This window comes from Kogia breviceps, chromosome 16 (genome assembly GCF_026419965.1).
Source record: "Kogia breviceps isolate mKogBre1 chromosome 16, mKogBre1 haplotype 1, whole genome shotgun sequence".
NCBI classification, from domain to species: Eukaryota; Metazoa; Chordata; class Mammalia; order Artiodactyla; family Physeteridae; genus Kogia; species Kogia breviceps.
In genome coordinates, this window is record NC_081325.1 from 1,916,428 (window position 1) to 1,940,927 (window position 24,500).

Sequence of the window (24,500 nt, forward strand, 5' to 3'; positions counted from 1 at the left end):
ATCACGCCCCTCATTATTTACCCAAAGACACTGAAAACTTATGTCCACACGAAAATCTACACATGGATATTTGTAACAACTCTATTCATAACTGACAACCAAGATGCCCTTCATTTATTTGGTGAAAGGATAAACTGGTGCATCCAGATAATGGGTTAGTCAATGTTAAAAAGAAATGAGCTATCAAGCCATGAAAAGACACAGAGGGACCACACCTCACTTCAATGCATATATTACTAAAAAGCCAATATGGAAAGACTTCAAATCACATGATTCCAACTATACGACATTCTGAAAAAGGCAAAAATATGGAGACAGGAGAAGAACCCGTGGTTGCCAGGGATTATGGGGAGGGAGGAATAACAGGTGGAGCACAGAGAATTTTTAGGGCAGTGAAAGTACTGTGTGTGAGACTGAATGGTGGGTACGTGTCATCTTCCATTTGTCAAAACCCAGAGAATGTGCAACACCGAATGTAAACTATGAACTTCTGGTGATGAGGATGTGTCAGACACAAGTGCACCCTGTGCGCCGTGGGAATCTGATGTTGGTGGGAGTCTGACGAGAGGGCATCTGTACGTATGTCGGGTGAATGGGGTCGCACTTCTTAAACTACATTCACTCAACAGTGTATTTTTAAAGCCTGGTTCAGGTAAACTTTGTAAACAGATTGTTCTGAGGTCACTGTCTAATTCAACTGACCATGTAAGCAATATTAATTGCTACTTTTTAAAACATAGGATGGCTTTCTAATTGAAGATGAATTAAATATAACTACACATAATCTAACATGCATCAAGAGACAGAAGCGAATAAATAAACAAATCAGTTTTTTAAACAAATTTATACTGAGCTTAGAATTTTATTTCTAATCTATATATCTGAGGGACATTTTCAAGTTTATCCTTTTTTTTTTTTTTTTTTTTTTTGCGGTACGCGGGCCTCTCACTGTTGTGACCTCTCCCGTTGCGGAGCACAGGCTCCGGACGCGCAGGCACAGCGGCCACGGCTCACGGGCCCAGCCGCTCCGCCTCACGTGGGATCTTCTCGGACCGGGGCACGAACCCGCGTCCCCTGCATCAGCAGGCGGACTCTCAACCGCTGCGCACCACCAGGGAAGCCCTATCCTTTTCAATTGTCATGGCAAAATCCCTTTGAAAAGCTGCTTTTAAAAACTGAAATTAACTAGGAATATATATAATTCTTCAGATTTAGTTATTTTATCCCAAACTCTTAAAGAAATCAGCAATCTGAATACCAACTACAACACAGACATAATACTTTTAATTACATCTTACCAAGGCACATATAATACTGCTGACTGGCTTGCATTTCTTTACCTGTAACCTCTTACCCAGTACATTTCCGTATCAAAATGAAAACAACTATCATGACTGGCCAGATCAAGGGATGAAAGGTTAAATTAAAGAGCCAATATAAGCTGCATAAGAAGCAATTCCAAACCGGTCCCCCCAACAGAAGAAAGCAAACAAAGCACATGTGTTCCAATGTATGAAGAATTAAGTACATATTTAAAAGAGGAGAGTATCTTTTTCTATTCATGATACTAGACATAAAACAAGTTATCTTAGCAGTCTACCAGAAGCTTTGAAATTCTGACAAATTATATATTGTTTCAAAATAGATAACTCACAGCAACAGATTCAAAATATAGTAATATTTAAAATATTTAAATGATAACTAAATACAATTCAAAAAGTTATTTAAAATTTACAGTTATAAGATAAACTACTATACAAGCATTTCTACCGTTTAAAAGCAGGATTTAGAAAAAGCAGTAATACGTCAAATTAAGACGTTATATATATCATGAGAATCGTGGCAAATTTATAACCAGAAAAGACAGGATTTGAAACGTGGTGCAGTGTAGTGGAGGATATCATAAGACAAAGAGGCAAACTCACCCACTGACTTTAAATTACTTGAAATTTCAAACAGAAGTAAATGCATTTCATCAGGAGAGCATGCTTACAAACCCAAGTTTTCTGCTCCCTGCCACTAATTACACATGGATATCGACATTCACATTTATCTAGTTTGCTTTGGTAGAAAAATTCTGACATTTCAGAGCTTCATGCCCTCAATATGAAGTACAGAATATATGGGATACTGATTGGCCTAAAAAAAAAAAACTTTTTTTTACATAATCACCATGTAGGTAACTCCTGTAGGGGGCTCTAAATATTACAACAAGAAATCACAAAGCAGAACTAACAAGTTTTTATGTCTTCGTAGAACCTGCTGTTATTATTTCAAGCTATTTAATAACTGAACAAAATTCCTATCGTTTGCATTGCATGCAGTGGACATTTCAAGAAACATGTTCACTTTAGTTCACTTGTATTCGCCAATCTTGACTCTCCTCTTCTCTAGCCCCTCTAAAAAAGGTAAACATTACCTAAAAGATCTGACCATTCTGAACCAAGTAAGATGAGAACTTACCATGTTTAATGAGAAAACAGAGGTATACCTACAACACAGTGGAATAACAAACCAATCACATCAGTTTTAAAAATGCACCCAAAAGAGCCCCAGAAGAGTGCAGAGACTACCCACTCACTCTCCAGCATACAATTGTCTCTAAATTCTCAGAACTTTTAAGCTGCATCTCTTAACCTACCCCACATAGGTCCCCGGTCCCTAAAACACTCTAAAATACTCAAAGATGTGACCCTGGGCTTGATTCCCCTCTGTATCCGCTATGAGGCTCAGGACTGTTTTGAACACAGGAAAAACAGGGAACAAATTTTTCCTAGTAAAGGGAACCTCCGGTCTTTGTGTAAGACTAACTATCTTGAAGGGACAGTAGTCAAGTGGAATACGCATACTAAAAAGTTACGTGTGCTGAAAACCAAGCACAAAAAATGGTTATTTTACTGTTTAAAATTTACTCTTGGGCTTCCCTGGTGGCGCAGTGGTTAAGAATCCGCCTGTCAATGCAGGGGGTCCCAGGTTCGAGCCCTGGTTCGGGAAGATCCCACACGCCGCAGAGCAACGAAGCCCATGCGCCACAACTACTGAGCCTGCGCTCTAGAGCCCGTGAGCCACAACTACGTGCCTAGAGCCCATGCTCCACAACAAGAGAAGCCACCGCAATGAGAAGCCCGCACACCGCAACGAAGAGAAGCCACCGCTCGCCGCAACTAGAGAAAGCCCGCACGCAGCAACGAAGACCCAACACAGCCAAAAATAAATAAATAAATAAATTTAAAATTTTACTCTTTACTATGTGATTCCATTATGAACTCTACAAAAATACATCAACAGGTGCATTTCAATGCCACCTATGCTTCAAAACCACTGATGCTGAACGTCTGAAATGTTAGTATTAAATAAAAATACTGAGGATTGGTGGCTCATCAAGAACCCTCAAAACTGTATGATTGAGCTGCACACCGTCATTTGAAAAAGAAAACATCAAACTATTTAACGCTCCCAATTTACATCTCAGTAACTACAATGTAACAAATACAAGATTCCTGACCTCAAAAAACTCAAGAGGGCTCAAATATTGTACAACTGTGAGAAAATAATTAGATGGCAATGTAAGTACTAAAAAAGAATCATATTAAAAATGATATAGGATCACAGCTGGGGTGAGTAGTCAGGGAAAGTTATGTATGTGCTGAGTATACACACTCCCCAGGAGGGAAAAAGGGATATGGGAATTTTTGTGGAATGTGAGCCCCTCTGTAACTCTAATGGGAGGTAAGGCCGAAGAAGACACTAGAGTCATCTAATATGACACAGAAATAACTAAGTCCAACCAAGTGTCCTCTGATGAAGTGGTTAAAGAATATAAAGGACATGGTAACCATTTCAATCTGGATACATTCAAAGGACTTCTAAACATGAATGATAAAACAGAGGGGGAAAACGCTACTTATAATCGTAACATGATTAGGGTGACCACACACACATCCTGGTTTGCCTGAGACAGCTTATTTTATGCCTGCAGTTTAAAAAAAAAAAAAAAAAGTAATTTTATATAGTACTCATATTCACTTGTCCGAGTTTGGATGAAAATATTATGCTACCAGAAAACTACTAGAGCTAATCAATGAATCTGGTAAACTAGCAGGATACAAAATTAATGCACAGAAATCTCCTGCATTCCTATACACTAATGATGAAAAATCTGAAAGAGAAATTAAGGAAATACTCCCATTTACCACTGCAACAAAAAGAATAAAATACCTAGGAATAAACCTACCTAAGGAGACAAAAGACCTGTATGCTGAAAACTATAAAACACTGATGAAAGAAATTTTAAAAAGATGACATAAACAGATGGAGAAATATACCATGTTCTTGGATTGGAAGAATCAACACCATGAAAATGACTATATTACCCAAAGCAACCTACGGATTCAATACCTATCGGTATTCAATCCCTATCAAACTACCAATGGCATTTTTCACAGAACTAGAACAAAAAATTTTACAATTTTTATGGAAACATGAAAGACCCCGAATAGCCAGAGAAATCTTCTGAAAGAAAAACGGAGCTGGAGGAATGAGGCTCCCAAACTTCAGACTATACTACAAGGCTACAGTAATCAAGGCAGTATGGTACTGGCACAAAAACAGACATATAGATCAATGGAACAGGATAGAAAGACCAGAGAGAAACCCACACACATATGGTCACCTTATCTTTGATAAAGGAGGCAAGGATATACAATGGAGAAAAGACAGCCTGTTCAATAAGTGGTGCCAGGAAAACTAGACAGCTACATGTAAAAGAATGAAATTAGAACACTCCCTAACACCATACACAAAAATAAACTCAAAATGCATTAAAGACCTAAATGTAAGGCCAGACACTTATAAAACTCTTAGAGGAAAACATAGGCAGAACATTCTATGACATAAATCACAGCAAGATCTTTTTTGACCCACCTCCTAGAGAAATGGAAACAAAAATAAACAAATGGGACCTAATGAAACTTAAAAGCTTTGCACAGCAAAGGAAAACATAAACAACACAAAAAGACAACCCTCAGAGTGGGAGAAAATATTTGCAAATGAAGCAACTGACAAAGGATTAATCTCCAAAATTTACAAGCAGCTCATGCAGCTCAATTTCAAAAAACCAAACAACCCAATCCAAGAATGGGCAGAAGACCTAAACAGACATTTCTCCAAAGAAGATACAGAGATTGCCAACAAACACATGAAAGGATGCTCAACATCACTAATCATTAGAGAAATGCAAATCAAAACTACAATGAGATATCATCTCACACGAGTCAGAATGGCCATCATCAAAAAAATCTACAGACAATAAACGCTGGAGACGGTGTAGAGAAAAGGGAACCCTCTTGCACTGTTGGTGGGAATGTAAATTGATACAGCCACTATGGAGAACAGTATGGAGGTTCCTTAAAAAACTAAAAATGGAACTACCATACGACCCAGCCATCCCACTACTGGGTATATACCCTCAGAAAAACCATAATTCAAAAAGAGCCATGTACCACAATGTTCACTGCAGCTCTATTTACAACAGCCGGGACATGGAAGCAACCCAAGTGTCCATCAACAGATGAATGGATAAAGAAGATGTGGCACATACATACAATGGAATATTACTCAGCCATAAAAAGAAACGAAATCGAGTTATTTGTAATGAGGTGGATGGACCTAGAGTCTGTCATACAGAGTGAAGTCAGGAAGAGAAAAATAAATACCAGATGCTGACACATATATATGGAATCTAAGAAAGAAAAAAGAAAATGGTTCTGAAGAACCTACAGGCAGGACAGGAATAAAGAAGCAGAGGTAGAGAATGGACTTGAGGACACGGGGAGGGGGGAAGGGCACGCCGGGACGAAGTGAGAGAGTGGCATGGACATATATGCACTACCAAATGTGAAATAGCTAGTGGGAAACAGCCACATAGCACAGGGAGATCAGCTCAGTGCTTCGTAACCACCTAGAGGGGTGGGATAGGGACGGTGGGAGGGAGACGCAAGAGGGAGGAGATATGGGGATATATGTATATGTATAGCTGATTCACTTTGTTATAAAGCAGAAACTAACACACCATTGCGAAGCAATTCCAATAAAGATGTTAAAAAGGAAAATTTTAAAGTTTTCCTTACAAATAATTAGATATTATTAAAATTATTAAATAATCCTTTTGAGAAGTGATCAAAGATTTCAACAGCTGGTTAAAATTGATATTATATCTTCAACACAAATGCCCCAAATCATCAAAATCCTAAGGATCACTTCTTAGAGTATATGTTAACATTATAAACATGTATCTTTGTTTTCATTTGACGATAAAAGTCTAAGTTCCAATTATATACCATCCTTAAATATTCAGAAAAGTTCTTCGCTCACTGTAGGAAACCAAATTATGTTAGTAAATAAATAAATGAAAACATATTAATAACAAAAAATTGGGCACAAGTAGAGCATTCTATGCGAGGCCACTGCCATATAACTGTTATTATCCCTTCTGATTTTTACGATCATGTCCAAGCCATCAGAAGCACGCTGCCATTATGCCAGCAATAGGTAATAACCTTCCCACACCTAAAGCTGACTCCAAACACTACGGCAAATAATCCTTCAGTTACTTCCATAGGATGATGAAGAGGCTACAGAAACCCCTTGTGAAATATGTCCTTTGTTCAAACGTGTCAGATAGTTAGCCTTCCAACATAACGCCATCTTCTACTTCAGTACAACCAAATTACTTGTTAAAGCTAAATAATCTACTAGAAAAGAGAAGTGATGGCCATGTTAAAACCACAAAAGGGCAGCTTCTCTCAAAAACTCACCAACTATTCCAGAAAGCGTATCTGTACCCCTCATTAGTAAGCTGTCACTGACAACTGGGGTCAGTTGGCTCTGCCAGCGCCTGTTAGAGGAAGTCCATTACCGGCTGGAGATTCCGTTCTGAGTTTTGTACAGGGAACATGGGGGGAGGGGTTAGGTTATAATTCAATCAAGGAATGACGAAAAGACAAACGATACCCACTCAAGCAGCAGGAAGGGACTGGCGTAAAATTAAACAACAGGCCGAACGTGGCAGCTCTTCCCATACCTTCTGCTCTGATTTATAATCATGACTAATGAACCTTCTGAATACTAATTTGGATTCTTCAGAACCAAGAACCAAGGTTCTAGGATATGAGGTACTCTGCTCAATAAACCTTCTAAAAACACTGAAAAAGAACATATAAGTTAATATAATTACATTTTAAGTCACAAACTCTTTATGAATTTGGTGAACATGAGCCACTTTTTATAGATTCCCCCCCAACTCTCAGACTGGCCTGAGATCAGAGGTCGGCAAACTTTTTGGGGAAAGGGTCAGATAGTATATTTCAGGCTCTGCTGGCCACACAGTCTTGACACAGCCTCAGAGTTATGTCACCACTAGTCAACACTGCCATTTTGGGGCAAAGCAGCCATAAACAAAACATAAAAATACAGCTGTGTTCCAGTAAAACTGTTCAGAAAAAAACAGGCAGTGTTCAGATTTGGCCTGGCCTGGAGGTCTGTAGACCTCCAGTCCAGATGAAATATTTTAAAAACTGGAAATTAATGTATCATTTGAGATAATACTCCCTTCCATATATAGGATGAAAGCCCAACTAAAAGCTGCCACACCAAAATCCCACAGAGCATGATTCACAGAGAATGCTGTGCCATTTATACTGTTAACTGTGTGAATTGTGTCTGCCATGTCCAATGACCCTGAGCTCTCCCTTAAAACTCCCCAGGTCCCATAAAAAATTCAACTGCTACTACTATTCTCATCACAACCTATGTCTCACTGCAGCATATGGCCAGTGGTTTTCAATCTTTGCCAATGAAAATAAGCAAGCTGAAGAGCTTTTTAAAATGCAGATCCCATGGCTCCAACCCAAACCCACTGGATTAGATCTCAGGCATTTTTCTTTTTTACGTTCCACAGATGTGCTGCAAAGATTGAAAACTACAGTATTTAGTCGAAACTGTCAATGGACAACCCATCAGAATCTACTGGGATCACAAATGAATCAATTAAGTAGGACGGAGACCTGAGAACCCACATTTTGTGAAAGCTCCGAGTGCTTATGATGCACAACCTGAAACACGACCGTGGAAGAGGTGTTACCCTTTTAGCCAGGCTACATCTGCTGTGGCCTCTCTGTTCAATAATCCCAGGGGCTACAAAGGAATACCTCTAAGGAACATGGGACAAATTACTGCCTTGGTATATAATACACACTCGGGTCTTTATGCACGTGTTCATTTCTCGAGGGCCAATCTCACCTACTCAAACAGGAATAAAAGTTATTCCATATCAATTCATGTATATAATCTTAAAACAGATATGAAGGGCTATTCTCTTCTTCACTAAAAACCAAACATTAATATTTACCATGCCAGATAAAGAAACTTCTTAAGTTTTAAAACAAAGTAGCATCCAATCTAAGCATTGCCCCAACTTTCCTAATCAAAGTATTTTTATAACTACATGATGCAACTACTAAAGCCAGAATGACATTTAGATATTTTATGACTTACTCATTTTTCCACGAAAACAAAATTTACTCCAGGAAACTGCATTTTAAAAATATTCTAATTAAAATCTCCCCTTTACTCCAAGCCAAACTGTATCCACAAGTAAAGACTAGTACACAGCAGTACTTAAATGTTTAAACTACTGAATCTACAGTAAGTGAAACAATCTAATATGAAAAAGTCACAAGACAATCATAAACAGTCTCACAAATTCTTACTGTAACAGAATAACCTCTGTGATGTGTTCAAAAGCTGGAAAGTTGCAATAAGTAGAAAATTTCAACCTAGTAAATACTACCTAGAAAATGGTTCAAATACACTATGGTAAAGATAAACCTAAATGTAATGAAGGCACAGAATAAAAATATATACACTGTTATGGGAGTCAAAAATGTGTTATGCTACGGGAGCGAAAACGAACGTGTTTAATCTACAATTACCAGATCTATTACCGAAGAGCATGACTTCCTCTTAGGAGGAATAAAATGAAATTAAAATGACAGCTTCTAACTGATGAAGAGCTGGCATATCCTTGAAACTCTTAAAAATATATTCACATGTATGTCATAATATTACGATAAATTTGAAAGCTAACGAAAACAAAAACAAAACAAAACAGAAAAACCATAACCAGACATGATGCATCTTTTCTTCTGGGAAGCGCAGGGGCCGTGCTATGCAGCATGTGGGATCCTAGTTCCCCGGCCACGGTTCAAACCTGCGCCCCTTGCATTGGGAGTGAGGAGTCTTAACCACTGGACCACCAGGGAAGTCCCAGATGCATCTTTTGTTACGTTAAAAAATATATATAGTATTCAAGACAAAATAAGTATTTATTTTATACTTCAAAGCCCTTTAAATACTATTATTTTAAATAATAGTATTTAAAATACTATTAGTTGTGCTGGAATATTCCTAAAAGGAATATTAGATAGAAATGTGAGGTGGCATCTTAAAACGAACCAAGTAAACCTACATGACTTTTATTACCCAGGCAAGCTGAACACTTACCATTCGATTCCTCCCTTTATACTGAACAGTGAGAAAAGAGAAGCACATAAGAGGGCCTAATTTCAAAGCTTTTAAAAACAAAAACAAACATTAAAATTGTTTAACAATTTTTCCCAAAGACAGTTTTCAAAGTAAATGAAGAATAACTAGTTCAACAATGGCCTCAATGTTTCTTCTATTAACACAAACCAGTCAAGACTAGTATAGAGCTTTCGTTAATATTTCTTTAGTGCTTGATTAGTTTATATTAACAAGCATTATGGAGCTAGGAACCAAATAAAACTGATACCAAAATGATGAAAAACTTGTGTCTATTCATAATTTCTAATCTCAAAAAAAATTAAAAATAGAGCAAAGACTATATTTTCCCCTAGATATTTAATTCCATTACTACATACTACGATTCCTTTCCAGAAAATTAAGAACACAGTAACTCTGTGGCCTAACATGAGTATTAATTTTTTTTAAAAAGTCACCAACACTCCAGCCCAGGATTCAGCGAATGTTTTCTATAAAGGGCCAAAGAGTTATTTTAGGTTTTGTGGGTCAAAAATACCCTGTTTAGTAGTCTTTTTTTTTTTTTTCCTTGTCCATCAACCTTTAAAAATGTAAACACCATTCTCGGCTCTGTGGGAGGGTGGTATGAAAATGGGTGGACGTTCCAGGCTACAGTTTGCAGACCTCTGCTCCAGCCAAATTAATGTTATGATGCTTCAAATATGCAACACATACTTTAAGCAACTACTTAAAAATATCTTAATATTAAAATATTTGATCATCTAAGTTTTCTAAGAGCATAATAAACTTGTGAAACAATAAATGATCTATTTTTGAAATGCCAATAAATCTGTCATATTTTAAAACATCTAATTTGTTTATTCTCAAAGTTCCTTGGCTATCTATAAAATTTTACCCACCACTAAAATGATTTTGAAACATTCGAATGTTTTTAAGAATTTGCAGTATTTCAATTTTAAACTGCAGCAACATTTCTAAACAGTTTTTCAATAGAAAAGTAAAGTCGAAACTGCTGTCCTTCATTAATTACACCTATATTAAATACGACTGAACATATTAAAAAACACTGGTGTAAGTTTTTTTAAACTGTGAAATTTCAAAGAATGAAGAGTTTGCAATCAAGCTTATGATGCAGCCAACTTAAGTTTAACAGAATATATTCTATTTAATCATTTCCTTCTGGTCCCTAAATGATTTACATCATTACACATAGCTACACATTTGCTTCACGAATATAAAGTTTATGCCAGAAAAATATTAAGAAAGCTAATTCCACCAACTTTACTATAAGCAGGCACTTTAAAAAAAGATACGTTGAGGTACATAAAAGAACTGGGAAGAATTTCCTAATCCTTAATGGAATGAAATAAAATTTCTCTAAGAAATATGTGACATGTGGTTTACAGCTTGACTATATTGTAAAATAAAAACGCTAGTTACTAGTTTTCAAAATATATGTGCCTGAAAATTTTTAATTCCACATTCTTTTATAACATCATAAAATATCCTCACATTGATAAATCCAACAGATTTATGTTCAAATGTAACCATGAAAAAGGAGAAGACCACCGTTTAAATATGTCACTATGCAAGTGCTTTGTATCCAAGAGGAAAAGAGAACTGCAATAATGCTAGAAATTATTCAAAAAGAAAATTCACAATGCTTAAAAAATGTACTCAACTAATTTTCTAATGGGATTTAAAAATCTATTAATTTAAACTTTTAGTGTGACTTATAAATGATAAAAAAATTTCTAACTGATTTTAAATGCCATATAATTTTCATTCAAAGGATATTTACTTGATGGAAGGTAAGATAAAAAGTTCTTGTTGCTATTCAACTTAGGATTTATTTTACTGTCTGTATTCATTTTAATTTAAATATTTTTAATTTTCCAGGGACCAAAGAACAGGGACAGAGACAGTCAGAAAAAAGACACCAATGATTGGAATTAATACATTTAGCCTCAGAAACTTACTAAAGAATCATGGCTTTTGAACAGCTAGAGGAAAAAATTACTGATAAGTATTTTTTAGAATGAGTTGTTAAGCTGGCATTCATCTAAGGTGAAGAATGAGACTGTTAATTATTATTAAGACCCTGTGGGTTATAACCTACTTGAAGTGTCCTTTTTGCCCTACCATTTTGCCTCCCCAAAACAAAACCCTGAGTCAGATAACGTCTTTGGAACTAACTCCAGTTTACAAGAAATTCGGGCATAAACAAACTTGTTGAACATCACTGCAAGGATACAGTCAACAAAATCCAGGACGTGAGATACTCTATACGAGGAGCTATTTCTTTTTAAAAAAGAAAATAAGGAAAAAAAGAAAAAGAGGGAGAGAAAACCTATGTACTAAAATGACTGGATTTATCAACCGTTCTGAAGAAACCAATTACTTTAAAAAAAAAAAAAAGTAAGACTTGGGCAAACTGGGACTTTTATTAGTTAATATTAAATAACTGGCAATTTTTAAGATACGATAAAGACATTTTTTGAGAGTCCTTATCTTTTAGAGATACGTACTGAAATACGAATGAAATCATATGAAGTCAGGGATTTCATATAAAAAAACTAGGGAAAGTGGGTATACTTAAAGATGAAAAAGGTCTGCCAGGTATTGATAACTGTTACGGCAGAGTGATGAGCACATAGTACTACTTTTCTATATGTCTACCAAACTAAACAATTTTTAATATCAATTAACGGTGAAAATCAGTCAAGTGCAGATGATGAATTTATCAAGATTCCTAATTTATAGGAATTTTAAAAAGATAAAGTAAAATAGAGAAAAATTTAATATTCATTTCACAAAGCATGATTATCTTCAGAAACTAATTTTAATTTACTACCTGTAAGAGGTTAAGAAATTCATTAGTTTAACATAAACATGACAAATTCAGAAAGAGTAGAAAATATATTACTATATAAAGCAGAATCTAAAGAATTCTAAATACACATCATCCACCTGACAATGGAAACTCATTTTAGTTAGCCAGTATTTTACTTACGTTTTCCATATAGTTTGGCTTAAAGCCTTCCTGCTGTCGCCTCAGCTCCTCCTGTTCTCTGTGTCGGATCATTTCCTCTTCGCGACGACGGTGCTCTTCTTCATGCCTGAGAGATTTTTAAATAAAAACTCAGGGTGGCTGACATATAAGCCATAATATGATATTTTATTTCAGGTAAAACAAAATCATTTATGTAGATCATTTATTTATACATTATGCAAGTCAAATCTGTGAAAACGAGTGGCTTACCAGATTTACCTTCCTTTTACTTTGCTCTAAACCATTGATAAATCAAACAAACCAATAAAATAATTTATCTAGGGTAAATCAAAAAAGTAAAGTAACAGCATATAACTAGGATAATTATATGTTTACAGTCAAAAAATTCAGAAACCAAAAGCTCAAACCAGTACTCTATTACTGTACAAAGAGAAAGCCAGGGATTCACCACTGGCACAGCAGAGTTAGCTCTTAAAGACACTCAGAACCTATTCCAATACAAGCCACTGCAAAGGACCACACTGCCTAGACAAAAATCCTACTATGTGCAAAAGGAAGCCTTAACAAACATTCTCTCTCCCATTTCATTAATGCACTGAGGAAAGTATGCACCTGGAGCAGGTGTCTGCATGCCACCTGTTTTCGCAAATTAAGTTTTATGGGACAATCATTTCCTCACTGTCCGTGGCGACCTTTGGGCTGGAGCAGTGCTGAACAGTTGACACACAGACCATTATGACATGAAAAGCCTAAAATATTTACCATGTAGCCCTTTCCCAGAAAAAGTATGCCAACCTCTGCCCCAGAGATATGAAGCATGGAACAACAACTACAAAACCAACAAAAAAGATATGTATGTGCAGGATTACTATTACATCATAATTAGTTACAATATGATTAAGAGGGAAAAACCTACAAAATAATATTAAAGTAATAGTCTGACATTATATTGACATTTAAATCAATGCTAACTCAAATATACATGCTCTCCACTCAAAAACAAAAAGGTAATTTAAATAGTGAAGACTATATAATGGTGATGCCCCCCTCAGTAGGTCTCATTTTCCAGGCTACTCTTATAAACACCCTTTTACACCAAGTATACATGAGACCTACTGAGGGGGGCAGTGCCCTGGTCCGGAAGATCCCACGTGCCACGGAGCGGCCGGGCCCGTGAGCCATGGCCGCTGAGCCTGCGCGTCCGGAGCCTGCGCTCCGCAGCGGGAGAGGCCACAACAGTGAGAGGGCCGCGTACCGCAAAAAAACAAATGGCAGTTTCACCCACAGCCAGCAAGAAAACAGGCTGCTAGGACTTCATATCAGACCATGTGCAAGTAAGAAGACAATGTTCCTAAGGTATTTCAAGCAAAATCTAGACTATTTTGAGATATCTAAGTCCCCAGTATACAACTCTATTCAAGGAAACAGAATATTCCAATAAACCTGTTAATCGATTTCTAGTACGTTAACACACTCATAAATTTTATGGTTAAGAAAATACTTTCATGTTCATACACTGCTGAAAATGTACATAGTGACAGCAAAAAATCCCTTATTCAGAAACTCTAAGGCCACATGTGTTTTTCCGACTTTAAAAAGGGTTAATATACTATTATGATATCCGCAGTAGGACCTACTATGATATCCCAGCAGTACCCAATAATCAGCACCACGAATGCTTCTGTAGTCAGATGAACATTCATGTTCCACGAATGTAACAAAGGTCTGGCATGACCACGACGTAAAACAGGTCAGGTTTGGCTTCCAACAGGCTCATGTCAGATCCTGCCACTAACTGATACTCAAAGCTTTTCGGTCTTCAAGATGGCAACCATGACTTTGTTGAGGACCAACGTGGAGCAAACAATTTTATGAGTGGAAATCCATTTCCAGTAAACAGAAATATCTATACATGTGTGCAAGAATGTATACACAGAGACAAGAGTGCACATTAAGTAAAGGCAAAAGGCTGAAGACATTCAATTACAAATGAGGGACAAGGAACACAATACAACCATGACAAAGAGGCGGATTTGCATTTACTGACACGAAACAATGTCTAAGGTACAGTGTCAGAAAAAAGGCACGCGCAACAATAGTATTCCTATTGCTGCATCTAAAAACCATTTGTACGAGCAGAGAAGAGAGTATGAGAATTTCTATCACACTGGGGATAATCTGGGGAGACAAGAGCACTGCCCTTTTTCTTTTGTACACATATGTATCATGTGAGTTTTTTAAAACATGTATTGTCATAACATTTTTAATTTAAAAGATATTTTAAACAAAATTTATAACGTACTTCTCCCCATTGTTACACCAATTTTTTTCTGATAAAATGTGAGACTACATTTATATCTGGAGAAAAAATATGGTAAAAAGGTATAAAATCACTTTAAACATTTGCTATTTTTTCCTTCCATTTCGTTGTCTATAAATTCCAGAGTTTCTACTTTATTCTGTGATTACACCACACTGACAACTCCATAATATAAATTTACAGACAACATATAGGAACATTCCCTACTGTACATGTTTGCTTTTAATTTTTTTCCTTCCACAAGATGCTTTAACAATTATCTTTATATGTAATGTCTCTTTGGATCAGGGATAATTTCCTAGATTATATTCACAAATGGAACTAATAAGTAAAGAAGCATGATGAATTTTAACACCCTTCATGTTATACTTAATTGGAAACTGACAAAATCTCCATTTTCCAATTTATTTTAATTGGAAGCCCACCAATTGTCTCATACTTTACTAGGACTTTGAAACCTGAGAGGCTCCAAGCGCTAAGCTATGATGCGACGGATGTGAACCCGCCCTGCTCTTTGCTCCAGTCCCCACCACTCTGGCCTCCGTACCCGCCGAAGGCCTCCGCCCATCCGATGATCTCTATACTTTGTCAAAGGACATAAAAAGGGGAAGAATGGATGGATGGGCAGATGAGCGAGTAGGAGGGAGTAAGGGAAGGAAAGAAGAGAACAAATGGACAAGTACTAAGTGGGCCAGTTACAGCCTGAACCAGCCCATCTAAGCCCTGTCTGCCTTCACTGTCACAGCCTCTGAAGAAGTGACCCACGAAAACTTATTTGTAGCATTGAAATGAAAATGAGAAAATTCTGTATACTCCAGACTATTTAATTTCTTTCAAATATATCTTCTTAAGCAGCTTTTTCAGTCTGGCAACTAAGGTAAACAAAAAGGCCGCGTCCATACTCCCTGGCTGTCTCACGTGGTAGCCTCCCGAGTCAGACCAACCTCTGCAGACTGCTGCATTTGTATTCGCTCTGTGCTGCAAAGGCTGGATGTATTTGACAATTATTAGTAAGGTAAGTCCCTAGACACTATTTTTTTCCTTTCCTTCACACATGCTGCAAAATTACTCAATTTTAACACATTATTTACATTTCTTAAATCAAACAATTCTTACAATTAATTTCAAAACAAACTCCACAGGCACAGGTAAAGATTAACAGATTTATCACTGGCTGTACCTGCTAGAATACAGCCAACCATAAAAGTTACCCATCAAATTATCACCTAATTGTTGAGATATCTTTATTGTTAGTACACACTTATCTGAATTTCAAATTGAATCTGATATACCTCTGCAATATTAAATAAGATTAATAAAAGACCATTCGGTGAAAAATTACCAGGTACGTAGAATACTTATCACGTCAAGCAACCAATATTTCACTTATTATGAAACAAGTAACCTATTAAAAATTCCAGTAAGTAATGTGTTCTATTTTGTGTGCTTCACTTTCTTTTTAATAATCTGATCATATTCCAACTAATGTCTACCTCCCTCCCAGATTACCTAAGTGCCACACCAGCAGAGTTTGTGTCTTTTGTTTTCCACTGTATCCCAAGTACCTAGAGTCCTCTTTTTCATTTTTTGATTTCCAACTAATTTTAAACTTACAGAAAGGTTGCAAAAATAGTACAGAGTTCCTATATCTCCCTCATGCAGCATCCCCTAATATTAACATCTTCCATAACCACAGTACAATTATGAAAACAAGGAATTCACACCGGTAACACTGCTACAGTTCAACTCTAGGTCTTACTCAAATTTCAGTTTCCCCACTATGCACTTCTTCTGTTTCAGGACCCTATCCAGAATCTTACACTGCATTTAGTTATTATTTCTCTTCAGTCTCCTCAAGTCTGTAACACTTCAGTGTTTCTTGGTCTTTCATGACCTTGACACTTGTAAAGAGAACTGATTATTTTGTACAGTGTCCTTCAATCTAGGTTTGTCTTAGGTTTTCTCACGACTAGCATAAGGTTGTGAAGCTTTGGCAAGAAAACCACAGAAATGACAATGTACACTTCTGGGTGCATCACATCAAGGGGTTCCTGGTGTCCGTGTCTTATTAAGGGTGATATGAACCTACACACTTGGTGATGGTGGTATCTGCTGGGCTTCTCCACTTTAAATTTACTATGTTTCCATTTGTGCCTCATACAAATTTGAGGCTCCACAAATCCTGTATCCCGAGTTCTGTGCAACAACCTTAGTACCTAGTGGGGAAATCTTGAATGAAACGACTACAGGCGCGCCTCATTTGACTGCCCTCCCAAAAGCTGCATATTGCTCTGGCACACTGAAGTTCTGTGCCAACCCTGCGATGTCAGATGGTTAGCGTTTTTTATAGCAAGAAAGTATTTTTAATTAAGGTACACACATTGTTTTTTAAGACATCATGCTATTGCACACTTAAAACACTACAGTATAGTATAAAGGTAACTTTTATATGCACTGCGAAACAACTCACTTTATTGCAATATATTGTGGTGGTCTGGAACCAAACCCACAGTATCTCCAAGACGTGCCTGTATTACTGCAGTATTCACCCAATGGTAATTTTTCTCTCAGCCTCATTTCACATTTATTATTTGGAATTCTACTTCTAACAACTAAGGAAGAGTTGTCCATTCTCCCCATTTATTTACTTACTCATTAAATAACTTCTATCGGCACACACTCATGGATATTTACTTTATTCAACAGTGTAAAATCTAATACTATCATTTTTTATTTTGCTGCTGAACTTGTTCCCACTTTGGCCCTTGGGAGCACCTTCAGTTTGGCTCCTGTGTCCTCTCAACACGCCCTAGCCCCGCTCAAGTACTTTGCTTCTCTGCGACACACTATTTGTCAGGCTCATCTTGGACTCTTCAATCCTGGACATCAACCACTTCTCCAAAAAGCCCTGGTTCCCTTTACTGGAGAATGGTGCTCAGAAACAAAAATCTGAGCTCATTAGATGAGCTCACTGTTCCTGAGGCATCACTGCTTCTGGATGGACAGGGCTAGGAAATAGGTATATGTATATGAACCGATGTATATACACACGTCTGTATTTCTGTATCTGTCTAGATTAAATGCCACTCAGTTCATACTGATACTTAGATTCCCCATTAAACATCACAGGAGTCATTTTAATTTTAGCCTTTCTCCCTTCTTTCTTTCTCCAACAATGAGAAACCTGGTTCATATTGATCTGTACTAATATATTCACTTAAAAAAGTATATACATTATTTTCAATAAAGTCTTGATCAAAGGGAGAAAAAAGTATACACATAGTTTCAGAATTGCAAATCTATATCCCTATGAGAAATACATTTACTAACTAGATAACAGAATTTATATATTGTTCTTGCGACTAGCCTGTAGTATTCAATCAAGATACGGTTCTCCAAAGTTATTTAGGTTCCTTACTTTCTTCCCCATCTCCTTCCAGTGTGACAATGCTGTCCATCCATATACAATATAGTTAAGTTCATCTGTTATATTTTTATACCCTACTTTGGGTTCTCCCACATTGATTTTTTTTTCTTGGTTTGTTTTTGTTGACTAAAGTACAGCTGATTTATAATGTTAGTTTCAGGTGTACAGCAAAGTGATTCAGTTATACATATATATTCTTTTTCATATTCTTTTCCATTATGGCTTATTACAGAATATTGACTATAGTTCCCTGTGCTATACAGTAGGACCTTGTTCTTTATCCATTCCATACATAGTAGTTTGCACCCCACATTGTTTAGTTTTAATTACTTATTATTTTAGCACACTAGTACAGGACACTAATTTAAAAGCCTACTTGTCAAGGATAAATGTAAGAGAAGAAAGCTGGATTCAGGTAGGTTTATGTTAGGGGAGAGGAGGTTTCCTTTTCTTTGTACAAATAGAAGAGACTTTAACACATTTACATGAAGTGGAAAGAAGCGACAAGAAAGAAACTGAAAAAGGTCCCTCGTGTAAGAAGTTCATGGCGGCGTTGTTTATACCAGTGGTTCTCGAACTTTAGGATGCGCCAGAGTCACCTGGAGGATTTACCAAAGCACAGGTAAGTCAGCTTATGATCTGGCAGCTCAGAGGGAAGGCCTGAGACTTTCTAACTATCTCCTAGCTTAGAATGCTGATGCTGCCTGCCAGGTACCATAAACTGAGAATAAGTAGGTTAGAGTAAAATCAGAGTAGTACCAAGACAGAAATACACACACGGTGGTATCATCAGGTATAAAGTGGGAAAAAAACCCACTAAAATATATGGTCCAGTACCTATCTCCTGACCACGAAGACACTTCAAACTCATTAACAGTTTTTCACTTTATTTCCCATGAGCACCTAACTTCCTGTCACAAGCACTTACTACTTTTATAGCACTTTCAAAACAAAATTTTAAGCTTGCTTTAATCTGTCATAGCTTTGTTTATAACAATTCCTAATGATGACTTTTGAAACTTGTAAGAGTAATACTTATCTCATATTTTACAACTGACTGTTGCAGGTACAAGAAAAGCTGTTAATTTTTGTTTCTACATCTTGGCTCAACTCTCCCTTAAACTTGCTTACTTAACCTACAAGATTTTAAGTTGCCCATCACAGTCGTTCTCTATTATGTACTGAGATCTTTAATGCCCATCCCTTTTTACCATGGATTCCGGGTATCTTTTTTTTTTTTTTTTTTTGCAGTACGCGGGCCTCTCACTGTTGTGGCCTCTCCCGTTGTGGAGCACAGGCTCCGGACGCGCAGGCTCCGTGGCATGTGGGATCCTCCCGGACCGGGGCACAAACCTGTGTCCCCTGCATTGGCAGGCGGACTCTCAACCACTGTGCCACCAGGGAAGCCCAGGTATCTTTTTTAAAAAAATTATCACAAGTACAAAAATGCTTAACGGCATTCAGAGTAGTATTATATACATGAAAGAAAACTAAGAGCAACATATCCATCTCCGGAAAAATGGCCCCGTAAATCATGGTGCATTCTTACAATAAATTATACAAAATAATGCCTAAGCCCTTTATGGAAGTTCACACTGTCTGTAAAGTGTCCATAATCAGCTATAAAAAACACAGAATAACAAACATTTATGTTATCTCAAAGATTTATGTTATCTTCTGGAGTAACTCCCTAAATGTGGTCAGAAATGGACAATTTTGGTTTTCTTCCCTGTATCTTCCAAGTTATAGAACTTGTTGATAACAGGCACTGGGAGTTTTATTCATAACATATACAATGAAACCTACATATATTCACATATACGTCATAATGATGTTCTTTACCTCAGTTGTATTTGCTTCCGTTTTTGCAGCTCTTGGTTTCTGAGTTCTTCTAAGCGTCTGAGTTCCTCTTGACGCCTCATTAAATCTACAAGATATTGACTACCGATTAATATTTTTAGCTTCGCTTCTGTATTTTTCTGTTCACAAGCATACAGATTCTCGGTGACTGGCAATATAGAGAGTAACCCATTCGTACTCGCGCACCTATAGCTTCTCTTTGTCTGTCACAGCATTTTACAATGAAAGATTATAAGCCGTGTAATAAATTAACATCACTTCTGGGCCCATTTCTTCATGTGTATGAAGAAAACAATAAATCCATCCTTATATTAAGAAATTAAATGGGTAGTAACTGTTTTAACACAGGGCCTGGAACATATTAAAAATAGAACAGTAGCTACATTCTCATTTACATAGTTTTAAAGAAATTAGAATTTTTTTCAGTAGCAAGCTCAAAGCCCAGAAAGATGCCTTGGGAACCATCAGCAGAGGGCAAGTAAGAAGCAGACCAAACGGTACGAATAACGAGACAGGACGTGGCATACAACTCAAAACCATCCCTCCCAACGCAATCAGCAGGTTTCCTCCTGCATCAAGTCTGTGCCGTCCGAAGGAGGGCAATGAGGAGACAGTTCCTGAAAGGGGAAAAGGGCCGAACACTGATATGAACAAGACCACTTTTAACAGGCCCAGCATTCCCACTGGCACCAACCACGTCACAGCGCCAAGAACAGGGGCTCCACAGCAGAATAAGATAATGAAAGATACATGTGTTTTACACATCTCAGAAGCAGTGGATAAACTTCCCAAGTATGAAAACTCTTTGTACTATCTTACCAAATTACATGTGCACGCATGCAAAAATATATATATATACACGTACACAGAGAGCTGAATACCCTGAATAACACAAGTATTGGTTGTTTTTATTTTCTTTTTCTATAATCATGTTACCTGAAATTTCTAAAATCAACATAAATTATCTTAATTGAATGTTTCTTAATAAATTGCTATATTCAGAATTCATTTAACATAATACTTAACAGTTAAAGTTAACATTTCATGTGCCAATAACTCTAAACATCTTAATCATAACATAGGCATAATTATAACAAGGTATTATCCTCCCTACAGACTGAATTATGTATTAATTATGTCAAAGAAAAAAGACCCAGACAGATTATAAATGTGCTCTAGCCATCCAGCCACTCCATAGTTCAACTGGGATGTACAGCCAAATCTATCCTTATACCAAAGCTCTTTCCAAAATGCCAGCATTGCAATCCTGGCTGTTCAGCCTCAACTGAGAAACTTTAAAAAAAAATTTCTTTTAGGATTTTGGGACTCTGCTCAGGAAAGTCTGCTTTGGTATATGGGATAGGAACCAGGCGATTCTGGTAACGTGCCAGTTGAGAAAACATTTAGCTATCTTAAAACCCAAACATGACTACAATTAATTTCAAACATTTTTACCATTAGCTGTCAACCCTGACTGCTCATTAGAATTACTTATGTGCCTTTTAACCACAGACCAATTAAATCAAAATCTCTTGGGATGTGGACCAGATATGAGTATTTTTTTTTTTAAGCTCCCTACATAACTACATTCTGCAACCAACAGTAAGACCCCATAACTATCATATAATTTCTATAGCTGGCAAGACTTGTAAAGACCAAAAATATGCAATCTATTTATATTCCTAAGGGGAAATGCTTCAATAAGCCAAAGCATGGGAAGTATCTTACTATCATTAATTACCCAAGAAAGTGAATACAGTGCATCCTGTAACAGTTTTATTATTGATTTTGTAGGTTAGCTGTTCTTAAATCAGGGACACATATAGTAATAAATGTAAAATTACATTTTCTTCCATGAAAAGGAATAAGAAGAGAACATGAATGTTTTCTGACAACTGGATCTTCTCCTTTTAAGCTGGGCCAGTTAAGACAGGTGCTTTAACCTCTCAGATCATGCTTCCTCACCAGTAACATGGGTATAATAATGAGCTCAAAGGATCTGACAATCAAATTATCAGATAAGCACATTATCTAACAGTCATGATGAGCACTGTCAACTTAAAACAAAACTACCATTTTACATCTTCCAAATTATTTCCTTTAAGTTGTTAATATCCAGAGTTCCTGAAATTTCACTAAAGCTTATATATTTGTATAGTGCTGTGATAATATTCTTCTGGAGGAAAATATTACCCAAAAAACATGTAACCTGAGGTGCTTCTTATCCTTTAACCCAGTAAATCACACTCATAGGAATTTTTCTTATAAAAATAATCCAGGGAATTCCCCGGCAGTCCAGTGGTTAGGACTTGGTGCTTTCACTGCAGGGGCCCAGGTTCAATCCTGCCAGGGAACGAAGATCCTGCAAGTCGCACGCGGCCAAAAAAAAACAAATCCAAAGGCATCCACAGACATAAAGTATCACCTGCAGCACTACTCACTACTAGACCAAGTAACATTTAAAACTGCATACCTAACAAACATAAAAGACATAGAACTGTATCTATAATGTCAGTACATCATAAACACGGGTATACAGCAAAAAGGGAATAGAGGGGAATATGGACGAATTTTAAGTCTGATTTGCTAGACTGTAGGAAAGTGTTCTCTCAATGTAATATCCTTCATTCAAGTCATGAAGACTAAACGTATGCTCTCTGATCTAACACAGCTCCTTCCTAGAAATATAAGAACTGAATCTACATATTGAAAGGGCACATCTGGTCCCAAGAAAAGTATGATGGTGTACAATAAGATACATCTAGAATATAACACAGGACAGGTGGAAAGATGTAATAAAACAAGTATAGTAAAATGTTAGTAACAAAATCTAAGTATTAATACCTTAAAATTCTTTGAACTTTTTTTTTTTGGCCACACCACGCAGTTTGTGGGATCTTAGTTCCCCAACCAGGGATCGAACACATGCCCTCTGCAATGGAAGTGCAGAGTCCTAACAACTGGACCTCCAGGGATTTCCCCTTTCAACTTTTTTATGTTTAAAATTTCTCATGACAAACTGGGCAGAAAACATATCCTGGATAAGTTACTGACCCTTAAAAGAATTCATATGGAAGCCTGTTAAAAGGATCAAGTCACAAGGTGGGAAAAAAATCCAGGCTTATCTCAGACTTTCCTACAGAAACATACCATCAAGTACTTAAGAAAGGGGAGACGGCTTCCCTGGTGGCGCAGTGGTTGCGAGTCTGCCTGCCGATGCAGGGGACGCGGGTTCGTGCCCCGGTCCGGGAAGATGCCACGTGCCGCGGAGCGGCTGGGCCTGTGAGCCATGGCCACTGGGCCCGCACGCGTCCAGAGCCTGTGCTCCGCAACGGGAGAGGCCACACAGTGAGAGGCCCGCGTACCGCAAAAAAAAAAAAAAGAAAAAAGAAAGGGGAGAAACAAGCATGAATTTTAGGCCATTCAAGAGAGGGTTTAAAGTATAAGATCAGGGCTTCCCTGGTGGCGCAATGGTTAAGAATCCGCCTGCCAATGCAGGGGACACAGGTTCGAGCCCTGGTCCGGGAAGATCCCACATGCTGCGGAGCAACTAAGCCCGTGCACCACAACTACTGAGCCTGCATTCTAGAGCCCACAAGCCACAACTACTGAAGCCTGCTTGCCTAGAGCCCATGCTCGGCAACAAGGGAAGCGACCACAGTGAGAAGCTCGTGCACCACAAAGAAGAGTAGCCCCTGCTAGCAGCAACTAGAGACCCTACGCAGCCAAAACTAAATTAATTTTTTTAAAAAGTACAAGACCATGGATGTTTTAGAAGATGCAGGAACATTGTCTCTGTGAACCTTCTGACAGAAATCACAAGGATAAACATCAGAGAATCGATTGATGAACAGAAAAGTCATGACTCAACGTATTTAAAATAGGGCTGAGAGAATTATGTGAGAAACATGTAACAACTACGGTTAAGGAACATTAAAAGGAAAACAGGGTCTCAAAGACACATCTGTACTTCCATTGTCCGTTGCACTGTTCACAATAGCCAAGGTAATGGAAACAAACTAATGTCTATCAACAAATGAATGGATAAAGATGTGGTGTGTACATACAGATAAATAATGTACACACACACAAAATGCGGTATACAGAGATACAGACACACACACTGGAATATTATTCAGCCATCAGAAAAGGAAATCCTGCCATTTGCAGCAACATGGATGGACCTTGAGGACATTATGCTCAGTGAAATAAGCCACACAGAGAAAGAAATATACTGCACGGTGTAAGTTATATGTTGAATCTAAAAAAAGTCAAACTCATAGAAACAAGAGTATAAATGT

The 24,500-nt window shown here is 37.3% G+C and overlaps 1 protein-coding gene across 1 annotated transcript in view; it reads right to left on the minus strand.

The window, feature by feature from the left end:
• Positions 1 to 24,500, minus strand: part of PSPC1 (paraspeckle component 1) — a 56,693-nt gene that overhangs the window by 13,017 nt on the left and 19,176 nt on the right. The window contains exons 5-6 of the mRNA XM_059041478.2: positions 20,182 to 20,266; positions 12,593 to 12,698 (exon numbers count right to left, since the gene is read on the minus strand). Of these exons, the coding sequence (XP_058897461.1) occupies positions 12,593 to 12,698; positions 20,182 to 20,266 (191 nt within the window). The remainder of the gene's footprint in view (positions 1 to 12,592; positions 12,699 to 20,181; positions 20,267 to 24,500) is intronic.